The 25,031-nt window shown below is 49.1% G+C and overlaps 1 protein-coding gene across 8 annotated transcripts in view; it reads left to right on the top strand.

Moving 5' to 3' along the window:
• The first annotated feature begins 14,125 nt into the window (after positions 1-14,125).
• The window catches only part of CNOT1 (CCR4-NOT transcription complex subunit 1), a 66,619-nt gene continuing 55,713 nt past the window's right edge, over positions 14,126-25,031 (top strand). For 5 of the 8 annotated variants that reach the window (XM_040329290.1, XM_040329286.1, XM_040329288.1 and 2 more), the window contains exons 1-3: positions 14,128-14,270; positions 20,730-20,986; positions 24,246-24,353. In XM_040329290.1, coding sequence (XP_040185224.1) covers positions 20,885-20,986; positions 24,246-24,353 — 210 coding nt within the window. In that variant the 5' untranslated portion in view covers positions 14,128-14,270; positions 20,730-20,884. Of the gene's footprint in view, positions 14,271-20,729; positions 20,987-24,245; positions 24,354-25,031 lie in introns of all 8 variants that reach the window. The other 3 variants (XM_040329289.1, XM_040329284.1, XM_040329291.1) reach the window with 2 other exon arrangements.

Below are 25,031 nucleotides of genomic sequence, written 5' to 3'. Positions count from 1 at the left end.
AGTCCTCCTTCACTTACCTCATCCTTCCATTTTGCTTTTAAATGTCCTTATTTCTTCTGAGAAATCCTCACTTCCTGTTCTTCTGTCTGTAACTCCACACAGTAGTGCGAGGCTTTCTCCCTGGTGTGGAGAAAGCCTCTTGAGGGGGGTGGGGGCGAGCAGGAGTGTCAGGACGTCCACTAACACACAGCTCCTTTCTCTATCTGCAAAGTAGAGTGTGTTCTGACACTCCTGCTCGCCCCTTCCCCCCTCAAGAGGCTTTCTCCACACCAGGGAGAAAGCCTTGCATTACTGTGTGGAGTTACAGACAGAAGAACAGGAAGTGAGGATTTCTCAGAAGAAATAAGGACATTTAAAAGCAAAATGGAAGGATGAGGTAAGTGAAGGAGGACTACACTAAGGTAAAGGAAGCTGTTTAGGGAAAAAATGTTTTACCTTTACAACCCCTTTAAGCTCTGTGCCATGACATTGGTGCAGAGGATGCTAGGAGTTTAGAACGAGGAAGAAACGTTTTTGTTTGTTTTGTTGATTATTTTTACCTCAATTTATTTTAATGCACAACAGCTCGTCAGCCCCTAGGATGGCGAATGGTTCTCAGCAGAGACTGCGCTCACTGAGGATAATGGGTGCTATTATAACCTGTGTGCTTTGGTTTTCATATATCTGTGCAATGTCTTTTTCCACAAATAAAGGGAATTTAAATGTCTGTATGACATAAAGAATGGTGTCCTTCTACTCATTTCATAAAAGTTGGAATCTGAGGCCTCTCAGTTCTGTCTCATTGTGTTATGGAATAATCAATGGCCAGAAGTTTGCTGCGTTTTGCCTCAGTGGGTGATATATGTCTCATACAAGAGAGAAACTTTGTTTTATATGGATCAAATGACACCTGCACTACAACTACCATTCCACACACAATGGTCCCCTCTCTTTCTGCCTACACACAGTAATCCCCCCATATTCCTCTGACACGTATGTAGGCTGCTCTTCCAGCCTACATACAATGATCCTTCCATATTCCTGACACAGGGTCCCCTCTCCTCCAGCTTACACACAGTGATCCCTCCATATTCCCGACACAGGGTCCCCTCTCTTCCAGCTTACGCACTGTGATCCCTCCATATTCCTGACACAGGGTCCCCTCTCTTCCAGCTTACACACAGTGATCCCTCAATATTCCCGACACAGGGTCCCCTCTCTTCCAGCTTACATACAGTGATCCCTCCATATTCCCGACACAGAATCCCCTCTCTTCCAGCTTACACACAGTTATCCCTCCATATTCCCGACACAGGGTCCCCTCTCTTCCAGCTTACACACAGTGATCCCTCCATATTCCCGACACAGGGTCCCCTCTCTTCCAGTTTACGCACAGTGATCCCTCCATATTCCCGACACATGGTCCCCTCTCTTCCAGCTTACACACAGTGATCCCTCAATATTCCCGAACACAGGGTCCCCTCTCTTCCAGCTTACATACAGTGATCCCTCCATATTCCCGACACAGAATCCCCTCTCTTCCAGCTTACACACAGTTATCCCTCCATATTCCCGACACAGGGTCCCCTCTCTTCCAGCTTACACACAGTGATCCCTCCATATTCCCGACACAGGGTCCCCTCTCTTCCAGTTTACGCACAGTGATCCCTCCATATTCCCGACACATGGTCCCCTCTCTTCCAGCTTACACACAGTGATCCCTCCATATTCCCGACACATGGTCCCCTCTCTTCCAGCTTACGCACAGTGATCCCTCCATATTCCCGACACATGGTCCCCTCTCTTCCAGCTTACACACAGTGATACCTCCATATTCCCGACACAGCGTCCCCTCTCTTCCAGCTTACACACAGTGATCCCTCCATAATCCCGACACAGGGTCCCCTCTCTTCCAGCTTACACACAGTGATCCCTCCATATTCCCGACACATGGTCCCCTCTTCTAGCTTACACACAGTGATCCCTCCATATTCCCGACACATGGTCACCTCTCTTCCAGCTTACACACAGTGATCCTTCCATATTTTGACATTTGGCAGTTATTTACGAAAGGCAAATCCACTTTGCACTTCAAGTGCAAAGTGCAGTTGCTATAGATCTAAGGGTAAGATCTGAAATGAGGGGAAGCTCTGCTGATTTTATTATTCAATCATGTGCAAGCTAAAATGCTGTTTTTTTATTTTCCTTGCATGTCCCCCTCAGATTTACAATGACTGCACTTCCAAATGCACTTTCAGTGCATTTTTAAGTGCACTTTGCACTTGTAGTCCAAAGTGGATTTGCCTTTTCTAAATAACCCCCTTGGTCTCCTCTTTTCCAGTCTACACACAGCAACCCTTCTAATGATACAAGTCCCTTCTCTTTTGGTCTACACACCGTAACCCTCCCATATTCCTCTGACAAGGGGCGCCTCTCTTTCAGCCTACATACAATGGGCCAGATTCAAGAAGCAATTGCGCCTGTGTAACCATAGGTTACACAGCGCAATTGCTTACTTGCTCCGGCGTAGCGAATGCTCCTGATTCAGGAACATCGCTACGCCAACTGCAGCCTAAAATCTGCGTGGCATAAGGCTCTTATGCCACGCAGATTTTAGGCTGCATTCTTGCGTTGGCCGCTAGGGGGCGCTCCCATTGTGATCTGTGTATAGTATGCAAATTGCTACTAACACCGATTCACAACGTTGCGCGAGCCCTGCGTACGCAAATTACGTAGTTTGCGTACGTCGGGTTTCGCGTAAGGTTACACATCCTAATAGCAGGCGCAGCCAATGCTATAGGATACCCACGTTCCCGCGTCGCAATATTTAAAATCTACGTCGTTTGCATAAGTGAATCGTGAATGGCGCTGGACGCCATTCACGTTCACTTTGAAGCAAATGACGTCCTTGCGACGTCATTTGCCGCAATGCACGTCGGGAAAGTTTCCCGACGGAGCATGCGCTCTACGCGGGAGCGCGCCTAATTTAAATGATTCCCGCCCCCGGCGGGATCATTTACATTGCGCGGGCTTACGCCGGGCAATTTTGCCGGCGCGCCCTCGCAATTTACGGAGCTACTGCTCTGTGAATCGAGGGCAGCGCAAAATATTTGCAGGGGGCGCAGGGCAAAATCGTTGCCCTGTGCCTCCGCAAATAAAGCGCAAATGTACCTGAATCTGGGCCAATGATCCTTCCATATTCTGACATGTGGTCCCCTCTCTTCCAGACTATGCACAGTGATCCCTCCATTTTATTCTGACATGGGTCCCCTCTTTTCCAGTCTACACACAGCAGACCCTTCTATATTCCTCCGACACAAGGAGGGTATTTACTAAAGGCAAATCCACTTTGTACTACAAGTGCAAAGTGCAGTTGCTGTGGATCCAAGGGGGCATGCAAGGGAAATAAAAAAAAACAGCATTTTAGCTTGCACATGATTGGATAATAAAATCAGCAGAGCTTCCCCTCATTTTAGATTTACCCCTCAGATCTACAGCGACTGCACCTCCAAGTTCACTTTGCACTTGTAGTCCGGCATTCCATGTCTATGCACGCAAATGCTGGACTCGGGAGCACACCCGCAAGGTAACCCCCCCCCCCCCCCCCCCCTGATTCTGAGCATGCGCTGGCTTTTAAACGATGCTTTTGCATACTAACCGTTGGTTTTGACCGATCGGTTAGGTGTCCATCGGTTGAATTTCAAAGCAAGTTCTACATTTTTCGACCGAAGGATAACGGACCGATGGGGCCCACACACCATCGGTTTGGACCGATGAAACGGACCTTCAGTCCGTTTCCATCTGTTTTGACTGACCGTGTGTACAAGGCCTAAGTCTTGTAAGTTGCAACGTGGGGCCTCCATGGATTGGACTTGTTTTCCTAGCGCATTCCACCGATGCTTGATTGTAGCGTTGGGCCAATACCAGTATCAGCGCAGATACTAAGCATTTGTACTCATGCAGATGCTCCGATACTAAAACCAATACCTTCAAGTGTGTGATATGTCAGTTCAAAATCGCAAGATGCACCTCATTGCCAGCAAAGGTTCCTGCAGTACTTTTCTGCGATTTCATTGTGACCTGCATTGATGTCTGTTAACCACTTCATTACTAAGCCTGTTTTTCAGATTCAGTGTTTACGAGACTAAAACAGTTTTTTTTGCTAGAATATTACTTAAAACCCCCAAACATTATATATATATTTTTTTCTAACACCCTAGAGAATAAAATGGCAGTCATTGCAATACTTTTTGTCACACCGTATTTGCGCAGCGGTCTTACAAGCGCACTTTTTTTGGAAAAAATTCACTTTTTTAAATTAAAAAATAACACAACAATAAATTTGGCCCAATTTTTTTATATATTGTGAAAGATAATGTTACGCTGAGTAAAATGATACCCAACATGTCACGCTTAAAAATTGCCCCCGCTCGTGGCATGGCGTCAAACTTTTACCCTTAAAAATCTTGATAGGCGACGTTTAAAAAATTCTACAGGTTGCATTTTTTGAGTTATGGAGTAGGCCTAAGGCTAAAATTATTGCTCTCGCTCTAACGATCGCGGCGATACCTCACTTGTGTGGTTTGAATACCGTTTTCATATGTCGGCGCTACTCGCGTATACGTTCGCTTCTTCCACGCGAGCTCGTCGGGACGGGGCGCTTTAAAAAAAATTTTTTTTGCTTTTCGCATTTATTTTTACTTATTTTACAATTTTTAACAGTGAAATAAAAAAAAAAAAATTATCACTTTTATTCCTATTACAAGGAATGTAAACATCCCTTGTAATAGAAAAAAAGCATGACAGGTCCTCTTAAATATGAGATCTGGGGTCAAAAAGACCTCGGATCTCATATTTGGGCTTAAATGCAAAAAAAAAAAAAAAAAATTTGGAAATGTCATTTTTTCAAATGACAAAAAAAAAAAAAATGTCTCTTTAGGAGGCTGGGCGGGACTGACGTTTTGACGTCACTTCCGCCCAGCAGAGCTATGGGGGACGGGCGAAGGAGATTTTTCCTTCAGTCTCGTCCCCGCTCAGCTGCCGGATGGTCGCGATCCCCTCCGCCGCTACCGACGGCTCCGGTAAGCGGCGGAGGGCGCGGGACAGCGGCGGGAGGGGGGGGGCCCCTCTCCCGCCACCGATAACGGCGATCTCGCGGCGAATCCGCCGCAGAGACCGCCGTTATCGTGTACAGGACCGTCGGCACTAAAGATGGATACCTCAGTTGTGACAGCAGCTGCTGCCGTTACTGAGATATCCATCTTTAGAAACAGGACGTCTTTTGACAATGGGCTGGAAAGCAAGTGATAAAGTCGCAAGGTTCAAATCGCACTGAAGTAGTGCGATTTCAAAGCCACACTAGTGTGAACCAGAGCTAGCCAAAGGAGAAGTAGGTATCAGTAGTTGGTATCAGCAAGTATCGGTACTCATACTTGGTCTTACAAAACTGGTATCGGTGCATCCCTACTTGATTGGATTGAGATCTGGAGAATTTGGAAGCCAAGTCAACACCTCAAACTCGTGTTCCTCACGCAAGTTAACCATTTTGCAGTGTGGCGGGGTGTATTATCCTGCTGAAAGAGGCCACTGCCTTTAGGGGATACCACTTGGTCATCCATGTTTTAGGTAGGTGGTACGTGTCAAAGTAACATCCACATGAATGGCAGCAAACAAGGTTTTGGCCGGCTTCTCTTCTTCCCATACTCCATTCTGAACGCGGGTCAGCATGGACACCTTGGCCCAGATTCCTGTACGAGTTACGCCGGCGTATCTCCAGATACGCCGTCGTAACTCTGAGCCGTCGTATCTTGGTGCCTGTTTCAAAGAATCAGATATGCCAGAATTTGTATAAGATACGTCCAGCGTAAGTCTCCTACGCCGTCATACTTTAAATGCATATTTACGCTGGCCACTAGGGGCGTGTACGCTGATTTACGCCTAGAAATATGTAAATCGTGTATGTGGCATCAGGTTGGGCTGGTTCTTCCCCCCCCCCCCGTTTTTTTTTTTTTTTTCTTTTTGTTTTCTCTTTGTTCTTTATCTTTATTCCTCTCCTGACGGATGTACCGAGGGGTGAAGTAGCAGCTGTACAAGGTGATTGATTCAGTACTGTTATTGGGCTGGATTCAAGAAGCAATTGCGCCTGTGTAACCATAGTTACACAGCGCAATTGCTTACTTGCCCCGGCGTAACGAATGCTCCTGATTCAGGAACCTCGTTACGCCGACTGCAGCCTAAGATATGCGCGGCATAAGGCTCTTATGCCCGCATATCTTAGGCTGCATTCTTGCGATGGCCGCTAGGTGGCGTTCCCGTTGTGCTCAGCGTATAGTATGCAAATTGCATACTAACGCCGATTCACAACGTTACGCGAGCCCTGCGTACGCAGTCTACGTCGTTTCCGTACGGCGGTTTTCCCGTAAGGCTGCCCCTGCTATTAGCAGGGGCAGCCAATGTTACGTGTACCCGTCGTTCCCGCGTCGCGAAATTTCAAATTTACGTAGTTTGCGTAAGTGATTCGTGAATGGCGCTGGACGCCATTCACGTTCACTTTGAAGCAAATGACGTCCTTGCGACGTCATTTGCCGCAATGCATGTCGGGAAAGTTTCCCGACGGAGCATGCGCTCTACGATCGGCGCGGGAACGCGCCTAATTTAAATGATTCCCGCCCCCTACGGGATCATTTAAATTGCGCGCGCTTACGCCGGGTATTTTGCCGGCGCGCCCACGCAATTTACGGAGCTACTGCTCCGTGAATCAAGGGCAGCGCAGTAAATTTGCGGGGGCGCAGGGCAAAAACGTTGCCCTGCGCCTCCGTAAAAAAAACGCAAATCTACCTGAATCAAGCCCATTGAGTTTATGTAATGTTCCTTGGTTTTATGTACAACTGCTTATGTATCCTATGTGGCCCTTTCTCCTTTGGGTCACTTAACTGCTCTGTACATGTCTTATATTTTGTTTTGCTTTTTTCAAAATAAAAACTTTTCTGATTTAAAAAAAGAAATATGTAAATCAGCTAGATACGCCAATTCACGAACGTACGCCCGGCCGTCGCATTACAGATACGCCATTTACGTTAGGCTTTTTCCGGCGTTAAGTTACCCCTGCTATATGAGGCGTACCAATGTTAAGTATGGACTTCGGGCCAGCGTCGATTTTTCCGATTACGCCGTTTGCGTAAGTCGTTCGAAATAAGGCTGTGCGTAATTTACGTTCACGTCAAAAGCATTGGCTTTTTCCGGGTTAATTTGGAGCATGCGTACTGGGATACTTTCACGGACGGCGCATGCGCCGTTCAGAGAAAGCGTCATTTACGTGGGGTCACCATACATTTACATAACACACGCCCACATCTTCCACATTTGAATTAGGCGGGCTTACGCCGGCCTATTTACGCTACGCCGCCGCAACTTTGCTTTGAGAATACGGCACTTGCCTCTCAAAGTTGCGGAGGCGTAACGTAAATAGGATACGTTACGCCTGCCCAAACATTGCGCGCTTCTACGTGAATCCGGGCCCTTGACTGGTCTACGACTACACAGCCCCATACCCAGCAAACTGCAATGTCCTGCGTGTTCTCACACCTTTCTGTTGCAACAATCATTACATTTTTGAACAATTTGAGATCCAGTAGCTCTTCTAATGGATCGGACTCCATGAACCAGCCTTCACTCCTCACAACCCTATTGCTGGTTCACTGGTTCTCTTTCCTTGGACCACTTTTGGTCGGTCCTGATTACTGCAGACTAGGAACATCCCACAAAAGCTGCAGTTTTGGAACTGCTCTGACCCAATCATTTACCCATTAACAACATGGGCCCTTGTCAAAGTTGATTAAATCCCTATGCTTGCCAATATTTCTGCTTTCAACTGATCACCTTCAGGGACAACATGTTCACTTGCTGCCTAATATAGCCCACCGTCTTTCAGATGCCATTGTGAATCAATTTTAATAACTATACCTGTCAGTGGTCAGAATGTTATGGCTGATTGGTGTACTTCTTCCTAAATAAGGCCCCTTTCACATTGGAGTGGGAGCTGCGGTGGCGGTATAGCGGCGCTAAAAATAGTGGCGCTATACCGCCGGGATTGCTGCGGGAATCGGCCGCTAGCGGTGCGGTTTTAACCCCCGCATGCGGCCGATAAAGGGCTAATACTGCCCGCAATGCGTCTCTGCAGAGCCGTATTGCCGCAGTTTCCCATTGTTTTAAATGGGAAGGAGCGGTGAAGGAGCGGTAAACATGCCGCTCCTCTCACCGCTCCAAAGATGCTGCTGACAGGAGATTGTTTTTCTCTCCCGCCAGCGCATCACCTCAGTGTGAAAGCCCTCGGGCTTTCACATTGAGTCTGCAGTGAAGGAGTTTTTCAGGCGGTATAGCAGCGCTATTTTTAGCGCTGTACCGCCTGAAAAACTCCTCCGTGTGAAAGGGGTCTAAGGGAAAAAATTCTGTTTCATTTTCTTTCTGTTACAATGAAAATGTCAGGAAAGTATTAACCACTTGCCGATCGCCTAATGAACATATACGTCGGCAGAATGGCTACCCGCCACAAGCTCTGTGACCGTGCCCGCAGGACCCGCAGACTCGAGGTCCGCTGGCGACCCGCGATCGTGTCATGGAGCGGCAGAACGGGGAGATGCAAACAAGGCATTTCCCTGTTCTGCCTAGTGACAGGACACTGATCTACTGCTCCCTGTCATCGGGAGCAGTGATCAAGGTCGTGTCACTCGTACCCCAGCCCCCCCCCCCAGTTAGAATCACTCCCTAGGACACACTTAACCCCTTCCTCACCCCCCTAGTGTTAACCCATTCCCTGCCAGTGTCATTTACACAGTAATCAGTGCATTTTTATAGCACTGTTCGCTCTATAAATGACAATGGTCCCAAAATAGCGTCAAAAGTGTCTGATGTGTCCGCCATAATGTCGCAGTCACGATTAAAAAAAAAAATAAATTGGCCGCTAGCGGTGCGGTTTTAACCCCTGCATGCGGCGATAAAGGGTTAATACTGCCCGCAATGCGCCTCTGCAGAGGCGCATTGCGGGCGGTATTGCCGCGGTTTCCCATTGTTTCCCATTGTTTTAAATGGGAAGTAGCGGTGAAGGAGCGGTATACACGCCGCTCCTCTCACCGCTCCAAAGATGCTGCTGACAGGAGATTGTTTTTCTCTCCCGCCAGTGCATCACCAGCCATTATTGGTAAAAAATAAATAAAAATTATAATAAAAATGCCATAAAACTATCCCCTATTTTGTAGACGCTAAAACTTTTGCGCAAACCAATCAATATACGCTTATTGCATTTTTTTTTTTTTACCGAAAATATGCAGAAGAATACATATCGGTCTAAACTGAGGAAAAAATATTATTTTCTATATATTTTTTTGGAATATTTATTAAAGCAAAAAGTATTGCTTTTTTTTTCAAAATTGTCTCTCTATTTTTCTTTATAGCGCAAAAAATAAAAACCGCAGAGGTGATCAAATACCACCAAAAGAAATCTCTATTTGTGGGAAAAAAAGGACGCCAATTTTGTTTGGGTACAGCGTCGCACGACCGCGCAATTGTCAGTTAAATCGACGCAGTGCCGAATCGCAAAAAGTGCTCTGGTCAGGAAGGGGGTAAATTCTTCCGGGGCTGAGGCTTTTTCGCGCGTAAGGTTACTCCTGCTATTAGGAGGCGCAGCCAATGTTAAGTATGGACGTCGTTCCCGCTTCGAATTTTGAATTTTTTACGTCGTTTGCGTAAGTCGTTCGCGAATAGGGCTGGACGTCGTTCACGTCGAAAGCAATGACGATTTGCCGCGGAATTTCGAGCATGCGCACTGGGATTCTTTCACCCCTTTTTTTTAAAATAAAAAAAAAGCAGACACTTGAATTTTTTTGGTAATGAAGATGTGTTTTTATTGAGGGGGGATTAAAACATAAAGCTTTGTGTATTGGATACAGCACACACAGAGGGAGCTGGAAGGGTTAATATACAGAGACAGGATATAGCTGAGAAATACGCAAGAGGGGGAGGCAGTGAAAGGGTTAATAAAATGATCCCACCTTCAAATATCTCCTCCACCGAACCTGCGGTGGATCAAGAACTCATTCATTCATTCATTCGCCTCTGTTGTAAGAGAAAGGGGCGGGCTCTTGAATGCCTTACACTGTTAACGTTTGTGATTGGTGATCACATAGAGGCGCTAAAAACTGGCACAGCTGTTAACAGGCACACCGGCCTGCAAGGGTGATCTCTGTTTATCAACAGAACAGGGGTTGATTTACTAAAACTGGAGGGCCAGATCCACGTATAGCGGCGCATTATTCCGCCGGGCGTAGCGTGGCTAAGATACACTACGCCGCCGTAACTTACTTTTTTTTTTTGGAATCCTCAAAGAATTTGCGCCGTAAGTTACGGTGGCGTAGTGTATCTTTGGCGCGGAATTCAAATGGATGTGATGGGGGCGTGTTTTATGTAAATACGTTGTGACCCGACGTAAACAACGTTTTTTTTTTGAACGACGCATGCGCCGTCCGTGGGGGTATCCCAGTGCGCATGCTCGAAATTAAACCGGAACAAGCCAATGCTTACGACGGTGACGTCATTCTACGCAAATCCCTATTCGCGAACGACTTGCGCAAACGACGTAAAAAATTCAAAATGCGAGGCGGGAACGACGGCCATACTTAACATTGAGTATGCCACCATATAGCAGGGGTAACTATACGCCGGAAAAAGCCGGACGCAAACGACGTAAAAAAATGCGCCGGCCGGACGTACGTTCGTAAATCGCTGTAACTAGGTAATTTGCATACTCGACGTGGAAATCGACGGAAACGCCACCCAGCGAAAAAATGCACCTAAGACCCGACGGCGTACTAAGACGTACGCCTGTCGGATCGATCCGAGATGCAGTCGTATCTTTGTTTTGTAGATACAAAACAAAGATACGACGCACAAAATTTGAAATTACGCGGCGTATCAAGAGACACGCCGGCGTAATTCTTTTGTGGATCTGCCCCGGAGAGTGCAAAATCTGGTGCAGCTCTGCATAGAAACCAATCAGCTTCCAGGTTCCCCCCCTGACAGCTGAATGTAAAAAAGAAAATAGCGAAAGAAACGGCATGTGTCCCCCCCCTTAGGTCCATACCAGGTTCTTTGGGTCTAGTATGGATTCAGAGGGAACCCCCCCATGCCAAAATGTAAAAAAAAAAAAAAATGGCGTGTGATCTGCCCCAAAATCCAGACCAGACCCTTATCCGAGCATGCAGCCGAGAAAGTCAGGAAAGGGAGGGGAAGAGCGAGCCCCCCCCCCCCCCTCCTGAACCATACCAGGCTGCATGCCCTCAAGGGGGTGGGTGCTTTGAGGAAGGGGGGGCTCTGGCCAGTGCTTGTCGGGGTCTGCACAAGGGTGCCCCCAGATCCCGCCCCCCCTCTATGTGAATGGGTATCAGGTACATTGTACCCCTACCCATTCACCCCAAAAGCAGTGAAATATAAAAAAAAAAAAGCTATGTTTTTTGACATGTCCTTAAAGCGGTGGTTCACCCATAAAAACGACTTCCCCCTATTACACTGCCCCCCCGCATTACAATACGAATATGCCATTCATTTTTTTTTGGCTGCTGTACATACCTGGGGGTTCCGGGTTGCGAGTCCCGCGGGAGTGGGCGTTCCTACCATGGCGGTGATTGACGTTTTGACTAAAAAACGAGCTCCCTCCGTCGCGTAAGCAGCGTCACGATTGGCGGAAGGAGCCGAATGGCGAGTCGGCGCTATACTGCGCCTGCGCATCGCAGTTCGGCTCCTTTCGCCAGTCGTGACGCGGCTTACGCGACGGGGGGGAGCTGATTTTTTAGTCAAAACGTCAATCACCGCCATGGTAGGAACGCCCACTCCCGCGGGACTCGCAACCCGGAGGACACGGGTGAATAGCTGTACCCAGGTATGTACAGCAGCCAAAAAAAAATTAATGGCATATTCGTATTGTAATGCGGGGGGGCAGTGTAATAGGGGGGAAGTCGTTTTTATGGGTGAACCACCGCTTTAATTTAAGGAATAGGGCTGTGAGTCCTGATAAGGAAGGACTGTGAGCCCTGGTGAAGTAGGACTGTGAGCCCCGATAAGAGAAGATTGTGAGCCCTGATAAGGGGGGACTGTGAGCCCTGATAAGGGGGGACTGTGAGCCCTGATAAGGGGGGACTGTGAGCCCTGATAAGGGGGGACTGTGAGCCCTGATAAGGGGGGACTGTGAACCTTGATGAAGGAGGAGCAGGAGTCCTGATGAAGGGGGACTGTGAACCCTGATGGGGAAGGAGTGTGAACGATGATTAAGCAGGACCAAAAGTCCTAATGGAGGGCTGTGAGCCCTGATAAGGGAGGACTGTGTGCCTCAATAAGGGAGGACTGTGAGCCTTGATGAAGAAGGACTGTGAGGTTTGATAAGGGAGGACTGTGAGCCCTGATGAAGGAGGCCTGCGAGGTTTGATAAGGGAGGACTGTGAGCCCTGATGAAGGAGGCCTGCGAGGTTTGATAAGGGAGGACTGTGAGCCCTGATGAAGGAGGCCTGTGAGGTTTGATAAGGGAGGACTGTGTGCCTCAATAAGGGAGGACTGTGAGCCTTGATGAAGAAGGACTGTGAGGTTCAATAAGGGAGGACTGTGAGCCCTGATGAAGGAGGCCTGTGAGGTTTGATAAGGGAGGACTGTGAGCCCTGATGAAGGAGGCCTGCGAGGTTTGATAAGGGAGGACTGTGAGCCCTGATGAAGGAGGCCTGCGAGGTTTGATAAGGGAGGACTGTGAGCCCTGATGAAGGAGGCCTGCGAGGTTTGATAAGGGAGGACTGTGAGCCTTGATAAGGGAGGACTGTGAGCCCTGAGGAAGGAGGCCTGTGAGGTTTGATAAGGGAGGACTGTGAGCCCTGATGAAGGAGGCCTGTGAGGTTTGATAAGGGAGGACTGTGAGCCTTGATAAGGGAGGACTGTGAGCCCTGATGAAGGAGGCCTGCGAGGTTTGATAAGGGAGGACTGTGAGCCCTGATGAAGGAGGCCTGCGAGGTTTGATAAGGGAGGACTGTGAGCCCTGATGAAGGAGGCCTGCGAGGTTTGATAAGGGAGGACTGTGAGCCCTGATGAAGGAGGCCTGTGAGGTTTGATAAGGGAGGACTGTGAGCCCTGATGAAGGAGGCCTGCGAGGTTTGATAAGGGAGGACTGTGAGCCCTGATGAAGGAGGCCTGCGAGGTTTGATAAGGGAGGACTGTGAGCCTTGATAAGGGAGGACTGTGAGCCCTGAGGAAGGAGGCCTGTGAGGTTTGATAAGGGAGGACTGTGAGCCCTGATAAGGGAGGACTGATTATCTTGATAAGGGAGGACTGTGAGCCCTGAAACGCGTTGGAAACGTCCATGACTTTTACAGATAGCCTCTAGGTGGCGCTGACCCATCATAGGGATCCGTACTATGAAGGACTCGTGTTGTTCAGCCAGAAGAGGAGGGGGCGGGGAGTATTGAGGTCACGTGCTTCCCTTTTTGGCAGCTGCACATTCCCTTACACTGAGCTGTACAGGGAGTCCTGGTTGGTCAAAAGGTCATCACCGGTCTCCAGTTCCACCAATCACAGCCTAGAAGGGACAAAGCAGCTCATCCGACCCAGGTAACAGACTGTACCATTACCCACAGACGCCGGGGTGGTGGGACTGTACCACGTGATAGCAGATTGCCCATCCGCGCTGCGGACGATACCATTATTTGTGGGGAAGTAGACGGGCCACCCTGGGGGAGGCGGCTGCAGAGTATGTAGCCATGTATGTCGGACGAAGAGACGTCTCCTCGGTTCTCTCTGTTGGGGTCACGGTGGTTGCTCCCCTCTCTCGCCTCCCCCCTAGTACAGTGGTACGGCCCAAAGGAAGTATGCGAGAAAGCGATGATGGCTGCTGTTTGGGCTGCTATCCGATAGGTGGAGGGGGTGAGGGGCGGGGACATGATGTCGCCTATTCATTGGGTGATTTCTTAGTCATGGCTCAGGAGCGCGCCCGTCCTCGGCGTCCTTACGTCACATATACGTATGCGATCAGGGGAGCCCGCTCATTGGCCGATGCGGCTGCCCAGCGAGGTCGAGGGGCGGAGTCTGGGGGAAATAGGAGCGGGGAGGAGAAGGCCGCGGCGGGAGCGAGCGTGGGGCAGCGCCATTTTGTGCAAAAACAAACGGACAGCACCGGGAAGACGAGGGACGGGAGCGAGCGTAGAGACCGTCACCGAACAATTCTTAACATTCACCGGGGAGGGAGGAGGCTGCGGGGGCCGCTACAGGTGAGAACGGGGTCTTTCACACCGCTCAGCCCAGGGCCCGGACATTGCTGCTGTCACCTTCTAGCGAGGGGCCCATTGTACATTTAGTCGGGCCTGTCACTGAGCCGGGGCACCGAGGGAGGCCCACAGACCCCGCCTGGACCCGGTGTCCCCTCACAAGGCCAATCTATGGGGGAGGGGAAACATATGGGGCCCAGTGTGTCTGGGGTGACGGGGGGAGGAGCTCTCTTCCGGGGGATTATGGGGGGCAGTTCTCACTTTTAGGGGGTAATGGGGACAGTGCACACTTATATGGGGGGGCAGTACTCATAGGGAGTAATATGGGGGGGCAGTGCTCCCTTTTAGGGGGTGATATGGGGGGCAGTGAAGGTGCTCCCTTCTGATGGAGGGGCAGTGCTCCCCTCTGGGGGGTGATTGGAGGGGGGGGGGGTATATGATCCCTACTGAATAGGGGGGTCAGTGAAGGTGTTCCCTTCTGATGGGGGGGCAGTGCTCCCCTCTGGGGGGTGATGGGGGGGGTCAGGGGATCCCTTCTGGGAGGGTGATGGGGGCAGTTCCATTCTAGAGGGGGGTTATGGGGGTAAGTGCTCCCCCTCTAGAGGGGTATAAAGGGGGGCAGGTGCTCTCTTCTGATGGGGGAGAAGTGCTCCCTTTAGGGGGGTAATATGGGGGAGGTGTTTCGGTTCTCCCTTCTGATGGGGGGGGAGGGGCAGTGCTCTCTTCTGGGGGCAGTTTCATTCTAGGGGGGGGTATAAAGGGGGGGGGGGCAAGGGGCTCTCTTCTGATGGGGGAGAAGTGCTCCCCTCAGGGGGGGTAATGGGGGGGTTTTGGTTCTCCCTTCTGATGGGGGTCAGGTGATCCCTTCTGGGGCAGTAATGGGGGCTGTTCCATTCTAGAGGGGGTTATGGGGGGGATTGCTCCCCTCTAGGGGTTATCATGGGGGGGCAGGTGCTCCCTTCTGATGGGGGAGCAGTCCACTCAGAGGGGGGCAGGTTCTCCCTTCTGATGGGGGGGCAGTGCTCCCTTCTGTGGGGGGTAATATGGGGAGCAGTGCTCCCCTCTGGGGGGGGGGCATGTTCTCACTTCTGATGGGGGGGGGGGGCAATGCTCCCTTCTAGGGGGGGTAATATGGGGGGCAGTGCTTCCCTGGGGGGGGGGGGTAATGGGGGGCAGGTGCTTTCTTCTGATGGGGGGCAGTGCTCCCTTATGGGGGTGGGGTGAGAGGGGTGACCAGAGGACAGGATCTTGATAGCGCGGCCTTCCCCCGAAGGGTCCCGATGCGCTTGGGCCAATTTATACAGGATCCGATTAACCTACCAGCATGTATTTTAAAGTGTGAGAGGAAACCGGAGTACCCGGAGGAAATCCACACAGGGAGAACATGCAAACTCCAGACAGATGTTGGGATTCGAGGAGGTGTTCCTCCCTTCGGGGTGATGAGAAGAGGTTCTCCATTTTGGGATGACCGGAGAAGGAGATGCTCTCTTAAGGGGGGTGCTGATAGACGGAGGCACTTTCTTATAAAGTGTGTGTGTGTGTGGGGGGGGGGTGACGGATGTTGGTGGTGGCACAGTGGTGTAGCACTCTTGCCTAGCAGTAAAAAGGGTTGCTGGTTCGAATCCCAACCACGACACTACCTGCCTGGAGTTTGCATGTTCTCCCTGTGCGGGTTTCCTCCGGATACTCCGGTTTCCTCCCACACTCCAAAGACATGCTGGTAGGTTAATTGGCTTCTGTCTAAATTGGCCCTAGTATATGTGTATAAATGTGAGTTGGGGACCTTGGATTGTGAGCTCCTTGAGGTTAGGGACCGATGTAAATGTAAAGCGCTGAGTAAATTGACTATACAAGTACCTAAAATTTGTGGGACTCGGGCGATGACCCCCCAGTTCAGTTAGGTGGAGGGAGGAAGTATCCCAGTTAGAGGATCTCACTGGTTCTATGTTAAGGCAGAACATAATTAGTACATGGCTCTCCCTGTCCTGGTGACCCCCCCCCTTTTTTTTGTACAGGTGTCACAGGGAGAGGAAGTGAGGGGTTCTTCCCTGGTGGGGTCACGGGCAACTTTATTTCCAGCTAAAGTGAATGGGGGTGGTGAAAACATTTTGCTGAAGGTCATCTACCCCCTGGTAGGGCCACAGTCATCGCCCAGCACCCCGATTCTGGTAGGGTCATCTCCATCCCTCCCTTTCTGGTCGGATCATGGTCATCCCTGACCCAGTAAAGTGAAGTGCTGATTGGATGCTGTGATGTACTGACAGAAGGGTTGCTGACCTTATCTTTAAAAGTATTGAGTGGTGTCAATGTGTGGGGTGCTACACAGGGCCTTCCTCTGCAGACTGTGCGCGGCTCTTCCCTGGAGGCGGATCTGATCCTCTGCACACTGTGCGCTGCCTCTCTGGAGTTGGATCTGATCCTCTGCACACTGTGCGCTGGAGGTGGATCTGATCCTCTGCACACTGTGCGCTGTGTGGTTTCTTCCCGGAGGCTGATCCTCTGCAGACCAGGGTGTGTTGGGGTCATGGGTTGGATTTGGGGGTCATGGGTCGGCTGTGTGTATGTATGTGTTGGTCGGGGCTTGGTGTGTGTGTGTATATATATGTATATATATATATATGTGTGTGTGTGTGTGTGTGTGTGTGTGTGTGTATATATATATATATATATATATATATATATATATATATATATATATATATATATATATATATATATATATATATATATATATATATATATATATATATATATATATATATATATATATATATTGGCTGGCTGTGTGTGGGGGCTCGCTCTGTACGTGTGATGGAGTCACGGAGCAATCCTCGACACGCACGTGTGCTGGAGTTATGGGTTGGGGCTGTGTTGGGGTCATGGGTCACGGCTGGCTGTGTATGTATTTTGGGTTCATAGGTTGGTTGTGTGTTGGGACTCGCTCTGTATCTGTGCAGGGCTGGCTGTGTTTGTTGGGGTCGTAGGTCAGGGCTGGCTGTGTGTGTTTGGGGGACATGGCTGTGCTGGGGTCAGGGCTGGCTGCTAGTGTGTTGGGGTTGTGGGTCAGGGCTGGCTGTGTGAGTGTGTGTTGGGCCGGGGGCCCTGCTCTCTAGGTGCTGGAGTTGTTGGTCAGGGCTGTGTGTGTTGGGACTTGTTCTGTATGTGTGCTGGAGTTGTGGTTGTGCCTGTCTGTGTGTGTGTGTTGGTTGGGGTTGTATGTTTGCTGTGGGCTGGCTGGGTGTGGTTTATGTTGGGGTCAGGACTCGCTCTGTACATGTGCTGGAGTCGTGGGTTGCAGCTGGCTTTGTGTGTGTGTTGGTCGGGGGTCTCTATTGTAGGTTCTGGAGTCGTGGGTCAGGGCTGGCTGTGTGTTGGGTCATAGGTTGGCTGTGGGCCATGGCTTCGGCTGGCTGTGTGTGTATGTGTGTTGGAGTCGTGGCTGGCTGTGTGCGTGTTGTGGGTCAGGACTCGCTGTGTATGTGGATTGGGGTCGTGGCTGTGTGTGTGTGTTTGTGTTGGGGCTAGCTCTGTAAGTGCTGGGGTCGAAGGTTGGCTGTGTGTGTTGGGGGTCGTAGGTTGGCTGTGGGCCGCAGCAGCTGTGTGTTGGGTTTTGCGGCTGGAGTTGTGGGCCATGGTTGGCTGTGTGTATTTTGGTGTTGGGCTGGGACTGTATATGCGCGCTGGAATCGAGGGTTTGGGGTCGTGACTGTGTGTGTGCTCAGGGTCAAGACTGGTTGTGGGCCCGGGGCTGTGTGTGTTGGTCAGGGCTCACTGTGTGCGCTTGGGTCGGGACTTGCTCTGTATTTGTGCTGGTGTCGTGGGTTGCAGCTGGTTGGTCGGGGCTCAATCTGTAGGTGCTGAAGTCGTGGGTCAGGGCTGGCTGTGTGTTGGGGGTCGTAGGTTGGCTGTGGGCCAGGGCTTGGGCTCGGTGCGTGTTGGGGTCAGAACTCGTTGTGTGTGTTTTAGGGGTTGGTCTGTAGGCGTTGTAGGTCAGGGCTGGCTGTGTATGTATTTGGGGGACATGCCTGTGTTGTGGCTCACTCTGTATGTGTGCTGGAGTTAGGGGTCAGGGCTGGTTGTGAGTCTTTTGGGGTCGTGGGTCAGGGCTAGCTGTGTGTGTGTGTGTGTGTGTGTGTGTGTGTGTTGGGGTCGTAGGTTTGTTGCTGGCTGGGTGTGGTTTATGTTGGTCAGGGCTGGCTGTGTGTTGTGTCATAGGTTGCCTGTGGGCCCGGGCTCCGGGTGACTGTGTGTGTATTAGTGCTGGAGTCATGGGTTGCGACTGGCTGTGTGCGTGTTGGGGGTCAGGACTCGCTGTGTATGTGTGATGGAGTTGTGTGTGTTTGTGTTGGGGCTAGCTCTGTAGGTGCTGGAGTTGTGGGTTGGGTGTCGTAGGATGGCTGTGGGTCGCAGCAGCTGTGTGTTGGGTTTTGCGGCTGGCTGTGTGTGTTGGGGCTTGCGCTGTATCTGTGCTGGAGTTGTGGGCCACGGCTGTGTGTTGTGGGCCACGGCTGTGTGTTGTGGGCTGGGACTGTGTGTGTGCGCCGGAGTCAAGGGTTTGGGGTCGTGACTAGGGGTGCAACGGATCAAAAAACTCACGGATCGGATCGATCCTCGGATCAGGAGTATCGGATCAGCAAAAAAAAAGACAAATCTTGCTACACTCACCAGAGTTTTAGATTTCACATTTATTTTCAACACAAAACAGAGCTTAAATGCTTAAATACAGTGTTTGGAAATCTGACTGTTTAATGTTAAATTTTAAAAGCCGCAGCAAACCTGCTCACCTTACATGGTTGCTAATGTGACAGAACACCTCATATTTTCACTTTAAATTTAACATTTAAACAGTCCGTCGGACTTACGAATACTATATTTAAGCATATAAGCTCAGTTTTGTGTTGAAATAACTGCATCCCGCAATACTTATACTTGCAGCCAAGTGAAAGTCGCAGCCCCATGTAGGAAAGTGGTGTCACCAGTTCCCTCCTGTGACCTGAACTGGCGCAGTGTTGTGTGTCTAGTGAAAATCCCCCACTACGTACTCGGTCCATACAGATCTCTCCCCCCCCCCCCCCCCGATCGCCTCCTCTCTCTTCTCTGGCAGCAGAAGGATGTCCGGTGTGGCAGAGGCTCCTCCGCGCCGGGTGGACCAAGATGGCCGCCGCTTCGGGAGCTAGGCCGAAGCCGCGGCCTTTCCTATGGACCGGAAAGCCCGCGGATCGCCGTGTGTCCCGACCCAAAGGTGCTGATCCGTACGGATCAATGATGATCCGTTGCACCCCTAGTCGTGACTGGCTGTGTGTGTTGGGGTTGGGGTCAGGGTCATGGCTGGTTGTGGGCCGGGGCTGTGTGTGTTGGTCAGGGCTCACTGTGTGTGTGTGTGTGTGTGTGTGCGCGCGCGCACGCCCACGCTGGGGTCAAGACTCGCTCTGTATGTGTGCTGGGGTCGAGGCTGTGTGTTGGGACTTGCTTTGTATTTGTGCTGTAGTCGTGGGCCAGGACTAGCTGTGTGTTGGGATCATGGGCTTCAGCTGTATGTTTTGGGATTACTCTGTATGTGGGTTGCAGCTGTGTGTATTGGTCGGGGGTCGATCTGTAGGTGCTGGAGTCGTGGGTCAGGGCTGGCTGTGTATTGGAGTCATAGGTTGGCTGTAGGCCGGGGCTCTGGCTGGCTGTGTGCGTGTTGGGGTCAGGACTCGCTGTGTTTGTGTACTGGAGTTGTGGCTGGGTGTGTGTGTGTGTGTGTGTGTGTGTGTGTGTGTGTGTGTGTGTGTGTGTGTGTGTGTGTGTGTGTGTGTGTGTGTGTTTTAGGGCTAGCTCTGTAGGTGCTGGAGTCGTGGTTCAGGGTTGGTTGCTGGTGTCGCAGCTAGCTGTGTGTGTTGGGTTTTGCGGCTCGCTCTGTGCTGGAGTTGTGGCTGGCTGTGTGTGTTGGGCTTGCGCTGTATCTGTGCTGGAGTCTTGGGCCACGGCTGGCTGTGTGTGTTGGCGTTGTGGGTTGGGACTGTGTGTGTGCTGGAATCGAGGGTTTGGGGTCGTGTTTGTTTGGTGTCAGGGTCACGACTGGTTGTGGACCGGGGCTGTGCGTGTTGGTCAGGGCTCACTGTGCGTGTGTGCGCTGGGGCTGTTACTCGCTCTGTATGTGGGTTGGGCTTGCTCTGTATTTGTGCTGGAGTCATGGGCCACAACTAGCTGTGTGTTGGAGGTGCTCGTCTGTGTGGGGTTTTTTTTGGGGGGGGGGTCATGGGCTTTTTTTTTTATTTTGTGTGTGTTTTTAGATTAATGGGTGGAACTTGCTGTACTGGTGCCAGGTTTCAGAGCCGACTTTGCATGCTATAGATGACTAATACTAAATAACTGGGTCACTGCTCAGGCTCACCGGGTGTTCTGGAGGTGGCGGTGTTATGCCCTTTGTTAAATAATGAATGGTACTTGCAATGCTTTATACATGTCTGTCTTTTGCAGGTGCCATGTTTCTGGCCAATAGGACAGGCTGAAGATCCTGTTCGCACAGCTTAGAAATTGGCTCATTTAAAGAAATTTACCTGTCTGCAGAGACCAAAGGGGAATAATGGTGATTTTGCGCCGGGCTCGGCCGCCTGCTTCCGCCCCAACCAGCAATGAATCTTGACTCGCTTTCGCTGGCCTTGTCTCAAATCAGCTACCTTGTGGACAACTTAACGAAGAAAAACTACCGGGCCAGCCAGCTGGAAATACAACATGTAAGCAAAATGAACAGCCAGGCTGCTGATGGGAGATGAGGATATTTGCTAAGGGCCGGGTCACGCTGGTCCGGCATGTGCTTAAGACTTCCAGAGCACAAGTTGCATGACATGTCAAAATGAATGGTTCCCTATGAGAGCCGTCTTAACTGGTCTTGCTCCTGTCAGTCTGACTTTGAACATGTTCCCTGAGTTACTTTGGTCCGGCTTGGGCACGATTTCGGCCCATTGATTTGAATGGAAGTCGCATCCAAGTCAGATAGTTGTCTTAACTGATATGACTTGTGGCAAGCGACTTGTGCTCTGAGGCTCTTTAGGAGGAACCCCATGCCAAATCCATTCCAGACCTTTTATCCAAGAAAAGCACCTTGTCCCTATGTTGATGGGGACAAGGGCCTCTTCTCGACAACCCTGGGCACCATGCCGTGTTTTTATGTTTATTTTTTTATTCTGGGTGTGGGGGTTCCCCCTCAAGAATCCATACCAGATTGTCGGATCCTGTTCATTGAAGTCACAGGGCAAGGTCTGATCGGAAGTCGTGCTCCTTCCACATCAGCCCCTCTTTAGCTGACTGTGCCTCCTTGATATTCTTCAGTGCGCATTTTTTTTTCCCTGCACTAAAAATGCATGCACAGTGTTTTCCATGTATTACAATGGCTCTAGTTCAGTGGTCTCAACTGCGGCCTGGGGGCCGGATGTGGCCCTTTGCTTGCTTTCATCCAGCCCCTGGGGCACAATTTTTTTCACTGACACAAACAGAGGCAAAGTTCCCTCCAATGACACCAACAAGGGGGCCCAATGAGACCAATGATGGGGGACCTTTCCTCCCAATGACACCAACAATGGGGTACAATTACTCCCAATGACACCAAAGATAGGGCACAATCCCTTCTAATGACACAAACATAGGGAAGCTATTCCTCCCAATGACATTAACAATGGGGCCCAATGACACCAATGATGGGGCACAATTCCTCTCAATGACACCAAAGACAGGAGATTGATGCTGGGACTTTTCTACTCCCGATGGCCACAATCTGGCCCCCCCTAAAGTCTGAAGGACAGTAGTCTGGCCCTTTGTATAGAACGTTTGGAGACCCCTGCTCTAGTTCAGTGTTTCCCAACTCCAGTCCTCAAGGCACACCAACAGGTCATGTTTTCAGGATTTCCCTCAGATGAAACGGCTATGGTAATTACTAAGGCAGTGAAACTGGTCAAATCACTTGTGCAAAATGATGGAAAGCCTGAAAACATGACCTGTTGGTGTGCCTTGAGGACTGGAGTTGGGAAACACTGCTCTAGTTTACACCATGCAGTCAGTTTCCGGTGCAGAAACTGATCGGAACTGACTGTATTGGTGCAGGAAAAAAAACGGAATTGCATCTGGTGTTAACTGGCCCTAAGGGTTTAGTGTGGGGTTTTTTTTTTTTTTTTAATCACCCCTGCCGTTTTTTTTTGCGCTTTAAACAAAAAGACTGACCATTAAAAAAAAAAAAAAAAAAGCCTTTTTACTTTCTGTTATAAAACATGGCCAATAGGGGGAAAAAATTCTACATCAATTTTTAGGCCAATATGGCAAAATTATCACTGTTGGTGTCTGTAAACTATGGGATATCGTTACTGTACTGATGACACTGGCAGGGAAGGGGTTAACATCAGTGGCTATCAAAAGGTTATGTGTCCCTAGGGAGTGCTTTGACTGTGGGAAAATGGAGATCATTGTTTCTGGTTAGCAGAAATGCAATATCTAAATTTTCTCTGGCAGAACAGCGATCTGCCTTGTTTACATAGAGCAAGTAACAAAAAAACAGCAGCCTGCCAAGTTTTCACATTATCCACACTGGTAGATAACTCTAAACATTGTAACTTTTCATTCTTGGATCAAAGGGATGAACTTCAGCCTGTAGATGAGGGAAGTTTAAACACTTAAAAGACTAAACCTTTTTCTGACTTTTTTTTCTTACAAAGATAAAAATCAGGATTTTTTTTTTTGCTAGAAATGTACTGTACTTGGAACCCCCAAACATTTTATGTATTTTTAACAGAGACCCCAGAGAATAAAATGGTGGCCACTGCAATATTTTGTCTTTATGGTATTTGTCAGTCTTTCAACCCCAATTTTTAGGTTAAAAATGCACTTCAATGAATTAAAACAAAAGTCAATTTAGCTCAGGGTTTTTGTATCGTGTAAAGATGTTCCACAAGAATCGTGATCTTTATTCCAAGCAAAACAATTGTGGTTTTCATTTTGTAATGTACAGTGGCAGAAATTATGATTTCTTGGCCATTTTTTCAGAGAATATGAATAACCAACTTCTTTCACTCATGGTTGGTGTTTGGCTGAAGCCATTTTATTATCAATCAACTGTTTTTTTAAAATCATAATGGCAACAAACTACCCAAATGCCCCTGATCAAAAGTTTGCGTACCCCAATTATTCTGTGTATTGCCCCCCCCCTTTAACATCAATAACAGCTTGAAGTCTTTTGTGTCATTTGTGGATGAGGCTCTTTGTATGCATAGTAATGGCTTTCTTCTGGTGACTCGACCATGCAGCCCATCTTTCTTGGGCTGGATTCACACCTATGCAGTTTTAGTGCATTTAGCAGATTTGCACTACAGAACGTGTTCCATAGGACACCATGTTAAATGGGCTGTATCTGCAAAACTGCAAAAAGCACTAAAAACCGCATAGGTGTGAATCCAGCCCTAAAGTGCCTTTTTATTTTGCATCTTAAAACAGCCAAACCACATTATCAGTCCTATATTTCACCTAAAGTTATTTGTGGGTTTTTCTTTGCATCCCAAACATTTTCCTGTCAGTTGTGGCTGGAATTTGAATTGGTCTACCTGACCTTGGTTTGGTTTCAAAAGAACCCCCTCATTTTCCACTTGGAGTTTGAACACTGCTTATTGGTATTCTCCATTCCTTGGATATCTTTATATCCCTTTCCTGTTTTATACAGTTCAACTACCTTTTCCCACAGATCCTTTGACAATTCTTTTGCTTTCCCCTTGACTCAGATTCCAGAAACGTCAGTTCAGCACTGGATGAAAGATGCAAGGGTCTGTCAGGAGTCCAGAAACTCATTGACCTTTTATACTTATGCTAATTACAGTCGAACCTTGTATTACGAGCATAATTTGTTCCAGGAGAATGCTTGTAATCCAAAGTGTGTGTAATATATATATATATATAGGACTAAAGTTAGTCTAGTGAGACTTTTAATAACTAACATTTTCTTTTTTTTCTGTATAGATTGTGAATCGGCACGGTCCGGAGGCAGACAGACACTTGTTACGCTGCCTATTTTCACATGTGGATTTCAGTGGCGATGGTAAAAGCAGCGGTAAAGATTTTCATCAGGTAAGAGCTCTTCAAGTGTATATTGTCCATTTTGGTGTGAGATTCGTAGGATGTTAATCGTCTGCAGTTAATATTCGGAGTAAGACAGTTTTTGAGAAGTGAAGATGTCTGTACATTTACATTTGTACACAGGACTGCATTGCTTCAGTACCCTCGGATTTTTGAGCATTCTCCAAATCGGAAGTTAAGGTGTTTCAATAAGTACTGTTCGTGATCCAACATCCTGGCTTTTGAGTACACCCCTCACATTTGTGTAATTATTTTATTTATCTTTTCATGTGACAACACTGAAGAAATTACTTTGCTACAATGTAAAGTAGTGAGTGTACAGCTTGTATAACAGTGTAAATTTGCTGTCCCCTCAAAATAACTCAACACACAGCCATTAATGTCTAAACCACTGGCAACAAAAGTGAGTACACCCCTAAGTGAAAATGTCTAAATTGGGGACCTGCTTTTGCGCTCTCATACTGGTCACTGGCAGTTCAACATGGCTCCTCATGGCAAAGAACTCTGAAGATCTGAAAAAAAGCATTGTTGCTCTACATAAAGATGGCATAGGCTATAAGAAAATTGCCAAGACCCTGAAACTGAGCTGCAGCACAGTGGCCAAGACCATACAGTGGTTTACGAAGACAGGCCTCTCCAGCATTGTGCTGCCAGTATTGCTGCAGAGGT

Source organism: Rana temporaria, chromosome 11 (genome assembly GCF_905171775.1).
Source record: "Rana temporaria chromosome 11, aRanTem1.1, whole genome shotgun sequence".
In the NCBI taxonomy this organism is placed as follows: Eukaryota; Metazoa; Chordata; class Amphibia; order Anura; family Ranidae; genus Rana; species Rana temporaria.
The sequence above is the reverse complement of the archived record's forward strand: the minus strand, read 5'-3'. Positions and strand labels throughout refer to the sequence as shown.